The 5,369-nt window shown below is 45.2% G+C and overlaps 1 protein-coding gene across 1 annotated transcript; it reads right to left on the reverse strand.

The window, feature by feature from the left end:
• Positions 1-228: 228 nt before the first annotated feature.
• On the reverse strand, positions 229-3,359 carry LOC125508999 (uncharacterized protein At3g52155, chloroplastic). The gene is made up of 5 exons (XM_048673826.1): positions 2,937-3,359; positions 2,245-2,344; positions 1,506-1,685; positions 1,241-1,358; positions 229-480 (listed from the first exon to the last, which is right to left on the reverse strand). Exons 1-5 carry the CDS (start codon positions 3,202-3,204, stop codon positions 424-426), a joined length of 723 nt encoding a protein of 240 aa, XP_048529783.1. The 5' UTR covers positions 3,205-3,359; the 3' UTR covers positions 229-423.
• Between the last annotated feature and the right edge of the window lie 2,010 nt (positions 3,360-5,369).

Below are 5,369 nucleotides of genomic sequence, written 5' to 3' on the forward strand. Positions count from 1 at the left end.
TTTGTGGCTCAGCGTTTGGAGATGTCCTTAGCACGACGACTTCCCAACTGTTTATTACAACAAGTTTGGTCCGGCTCCAACGAGGGAGGGGCGATGACGGCGACGCGCCTCCAGCTCTCTAAAGTGCTTGCAGTCATCGCTAGGTGGTCTGCAGACATTGATTTTTTTAGTTTTTTTATGTTCTTTGTACTACCATGGCATGGATAGAACGGAAGTTTCCTCAGGAAAAAAGAAAGAAAAGCCCTGGGCGAGAGCGACGTGGTCTTTTTTTTTAGTCTTGTCAGGTTTGGTGAAATGCATTGATCTCATCTATCTATGCACATCAATAACTTCAACAACATTCAATCATAGCTACACGAGGCAAAATGAGAACAAAAATACTACGAAAATTGCATCTAGCTTTAGCTACAATGTTTAATCACTTTATGGCTTTACAATGCCATGAAGCTTCCACCCCCCAAGGCCAGCCTGCGAAAAAGCCTGCATATCATGACGATAGAAAATCGGTCAAATTTCTGCCAATTTATCTGCATTTTTATTTCATGAAAAATGGTGCACTATGAAGCTATACATCATTTTGTTTGATGGAGAAGAGTATAATGAACCCACATCATGACCAATACAGCATGAAACTGGTCATTGTTTCTAAAATACTTCAGATATGGTGATAATACTTGACCATTTCAATTAGCCACATGGTGATTTGATTTCCCATTGAACATGAACATGAACTAATATACTTTTCAAAGAAAAAACACAAGCATTTTCAGAAATTCTTTGTACTGCCAAAAGCTTTTATATTTTCCTGAGTAGTCTCATTCAGGTATCCTTCAAACAGACAGTAACATTAGTCATACTTGGCTTTCTAAATTGCCTTTAATGTGTGCTTTTCACATGACTCACAAAAACAAGTACTCCCTCCGTAAACTAATATAAGAGCGTTTAGATCACTACTTTGGTGATCTAAATGCTCTTATATTAGTTTACAGAGGGAGTACTGCAGAATTAAAGGATCCGCCTAGCTGAAAATCACCAGTGAATAGTCTGCTTGCATCATTTAAAATTCCACATTAGCTAAAAATCAGCAACTGTGTAGGAAAAATATAGGATTAGGAGTAATTTATACATCTGCACAATCAGTTTTTGGATTGGCATTGTTGGCAACCATGATGATGGTAGGCACATCGCAGTACTATCAAGGGGTTAAAAAGAGAAGCACAGGCATCAGAATAATACTAACCTCAACCCATGATTTCCCAGCAGCTTCTAGCAATGCAGCATTACACGTCTTGAGCACCACGGAATCACCAGAAAACATAGAGGCTGCTTCTTCCCATCCTTTATTATGTCCCATGCACCTGAAATTTTATTCTACAAAAGCATCAAAAACAGGCCTAGCAACTCTCAGAGATATCATGCACAGGTGCTTAGAAGGAAGTGACTATGTAGTCTGAGCATACTTCGGAGAACATAGCATAATGAAGAACAAATAATAGCAGACTCACATCACCGTTAGTATCTCATCAGTTGAATATTCACAAATTGCCTTTTGCAAGTGCTCGGCAGTTTGACCATCCATTGCAGCAATCGAGTAGAAACTTGGGATGAAATGCACAAGTGCTTGAGACAATCCTTGAACATGCTCTTGCATGATCTGAAGAGTTTCCTTTGTACGAGTTGCATCACTGTGTTCACAAACAGTTTAGGAAGGTATGAATGGCATGACATGCTCCATTAAGGCACATATGAGTAAATCAAAGTAGGTGATTTTACGTCATCTTCAAAGACATAGCTTACAATTTGGCATTTTCAAATGAAAGTATCTCTCGGTCTCTCCAAAAGTCAAATAGCACAAAAAGATGAAACTAAAGAATAGAAAAGTAACCCTTGTAATATGTTCATTTCGATGTAATATATGTCATTATCCACTGCTTATCTAAGTGAATCACGGAGAAACAACATTTACACTAGTGGCTTGAATACATGATTTCAGACCCCATTTAGAAATTAGAACCCAAAAATTTCCCTATCCCAATGGGAAAGAACTGGTTAATGTGAAAGTCCAGCATTCTAATGGGACCTCCTCAGTTTCAGTTTTCTAAAACTGCTTGACCCACCCACACAATTAGTAACAAATACGAGGGCAACCAAATTGGACCTTGAAGTGCTCCTACATTACACGCCTACTGCTGTCGTTAAACCCTATTCTGTGTACACATTGTTCTGCACAAGATAAGGATGTACCTGCATAGGATAAGCTCAGGTATCCATCCCATTTGATGGAATTTATCAGAAACGCTTATTGCATCAGCTCTTCCAGCTTTGCTCAGTGGCCTGTCATGATCTGTCATTGATGGCAATATGAGATGTTGTTTTCAAGAATGAAGCAAAAGGCCAGCGACCACAAATAAGGAATGCATCTAGGTTTCTTAGCACTGCAGCTAAACAAGAGTACAACAGTATCGTGTGAAAAGTAAAGAGAAGAACTAAATTAAATTACAGATTAAAATTGTATAATGGCACATAGAACCAGACTAAAATGCTGACCGAAGTCTGTCGCATAAAAACACGCTGACCCCGTTTAATGTTCTTGATCCCTGATTTCTCATTTGGTGCTCGACGTCCAACTAATTTACGAAACCCCTTATTCATAATATCATGAATTTTAACCTGACATTTTAACTCAAGTATAACAGACTACAAGTTTAGTGTATCGTAATAGTCCCAGTGTTACAATTCCATTCCATAACCTCTACGACACCCAAACTCCCAAAGCACCAATGATGTTACCCAATGTGAGAGTTAATTGATAGTACCCCCAAAGTATTGGGAGCTCAAGCGCCCAGGCAACTCTTTGAACGGAAAAGTCGTCAAAGAAGCTGCACCTACACTCTTTGAACGATTCTGCCTGCCACGTACGATATGTATATATATACCTCTGGTGAAGCGTTCCCCAACCGCGCTGTCCCCGTGGCGGAGGAGGATGAGGCGGCGTCGCGGCGTGGCGGAGGCCGAGTCGGAGGAGCCCGGCTCGGCGGCGGGGGCCGGGGCGTCGACGACGGTGGTGGTGGAGACGGAGACGGAGCGGGCGACAGCGGCCGCGGAGGGAGGGAGGCGGCAGGCCGCGGAGGAAGCGTAGAGGAGGAGGTGAGGAGCCGTGGCGGAGGAAGGAGGCGACAGTAGCCGAGGAGGAGCTCTCATCATCTGCCGCTGTTGTCGCTGAGCTGAGCTGATTTGGTTACATGGGATGGAGAAGGGAGAGCGGAACGGATGGATAGAAGGAACAGGCAAGGACGATGGCGTGGTTGCTGATGAGTGATGACGGGCTTGCGAACTCTGGCCAAGATGCTGTGACCTCTGTTCTTTTCCTGACTGGTGAGCGACAGACCAATATTTCTTCAGTGAGTGACACAACAATATTTCTATTTCCAGGGTACAGAAACTCGTTTGGTAGCCCTTTTTTTTTAGGGACCTCGTTTGGTAGTCTCACCAGGCCCAACAGACATTTGGTTGCTTCCACTGTATGCGTTTCCTAGGTCACACAAACTTTAAAGCAGTCCCGAACTTTCACACCACACCCTCCACCTCTCTCCCTCACCACCCTTATGGTTTCTCTCACGACCAACCCTCAACTATGCAGCCCCACTTTCATCCCCGTGAAAGATCAACTCGGCGACATGGTAAAAATGCCGCCTCAAACAGGAGGCAAAGGAGGTGGCTACGCTCAAAAAGAAGGGCGGCAGGGGCGGTCGTCGTGGCGGCGAACATGAAGGGGGCGTGTGGTGCAGGGCGGGGCCTGGGACGCGGGGCACCGCCACTGTCTTCGTCCGTAAAGATGTCGTCCTAGACGGATCAATACATGCCTCCCTACTTCTACGCCACCCAACAGTTCGGCAGGTAGCCCCCGACATCTGTCGCCGGGCACATGCCTTATTGCCTCGATGTCAATGCGACGCGGCTCCTTTTCTCCGCATCTACATTGCTGAAGCTTACCTGAATGCGGACGACAAGCGTGGAGCAGCTCAGCGCCCGCTCTCTGTTTGCCGGTATGTCTTAACCGGGCAAGCCGACGTATGACGACGCAAACAGAGAGATGTTTGAGATGATCCATAACGGAGGCGGAGGCTGCTACGAGGGCAGGTAGGTGGATGACTCAGAGTCCACTCAGCCGGGCACGTACACTCAGTCGGGCACGCAGTCGGGTAAGTACACAGTCTAGCACGCAGCCAGGCACGGACACCCAGTAGCCGGATTCGTACATCGGCCAGCAGGAGCAGTAGGAGGATTGCGACGATGACCTTGAATCGGATGAATTTGCGGCCGATCCAAAGAAGAAAGATATAGGAGAAAACTTCAACATGAGGGAGAACAAGTTGTTGTGCGCTTTGTGGTTGATCACTAGCATCGATCCGATCCATGGCACGAAGTAAAAGGATGCAACATTTGGGCCAACATGTTTTTTTAACCTGATGACAGTTTTTCATTACCAAGTGGACAAGGTTACGTAATTACAATATGGATGAGGCCCGAGGGGGGGGGGTATATGGAGAGATGGGGGACTACAAGTTAGAAAACACAAGCACAGGAAATACAGAAAAATAGAGAAGGATGAAAAGGAACAACCAAACTAGACAAACTAGATGGATTCCACCAAGCCCCTGGTGAAGGGATGCAATTCCTCCTTTGTTCTGTGTACCATCATTGACATGTCACTTATGAACATGTTCCTCCAAGAAACTAGTGATGGCATATGCTTGTTATTCCTCTCTTTTCATATCCCCAACCACAATGGTAAAGACCTCCATAAACAGTGGTTTGTTCCATGAACAGCTTCCCTCATGCAAGAGGGCTAATCTGCAATCACTATTTTGCCAGGAGATTCCCACAGTGTTCCAACAGTCAATCACAAAAGAGCATTTGAAACAAGTGGGTCACGGTTTCTTCAGGGGGAAGAACACGGCAGGCAGGTGTAGACATTGTCGTTGATCACATAGTGTCTCCTTTTCAACATGTTCCCGGTATTCAACCGGTCAGCCAAGAGAAGCCATGCAAAGACCTTTCACTTATTGGTTCATTTGGATTTCCACACCGAAGAGAAGGCCAACATTCATACTTGGTTCCATAAGAACAAGCATTTCGGGCCCTACACCGATGAACTCGTCCGCATGCAACCGTGGAGCAAATTCGCTCAACCATCGATGGTACATCATCCAAGAGGTCGTGTCCAAATATTGTGGCCATTTGAAGGAACTAATCAGTCGGTGGCCAAGTAGCACAAATCACCGACCAAGTAAGTTGTTATATGCGTCAGTCATGACCGGATATGCTCTATGTGATGGTCATTTGGCCGGACCGGATATGCAACTTGT

Source organism: Triticum urartu, chromosome 5 (genome assembly GCF_003073215.2).
Source record: "Triticum urartu cultivar G1812 chromosome 5, Tu2.1, whole genome shotgun sequence".
NCBI classification, from domain to species: Eukaryota; Viridiplantae; Streptophyta; class Magnoliopsida; order Poales; family Poaceae; genus Triticum; species Triticum urartu.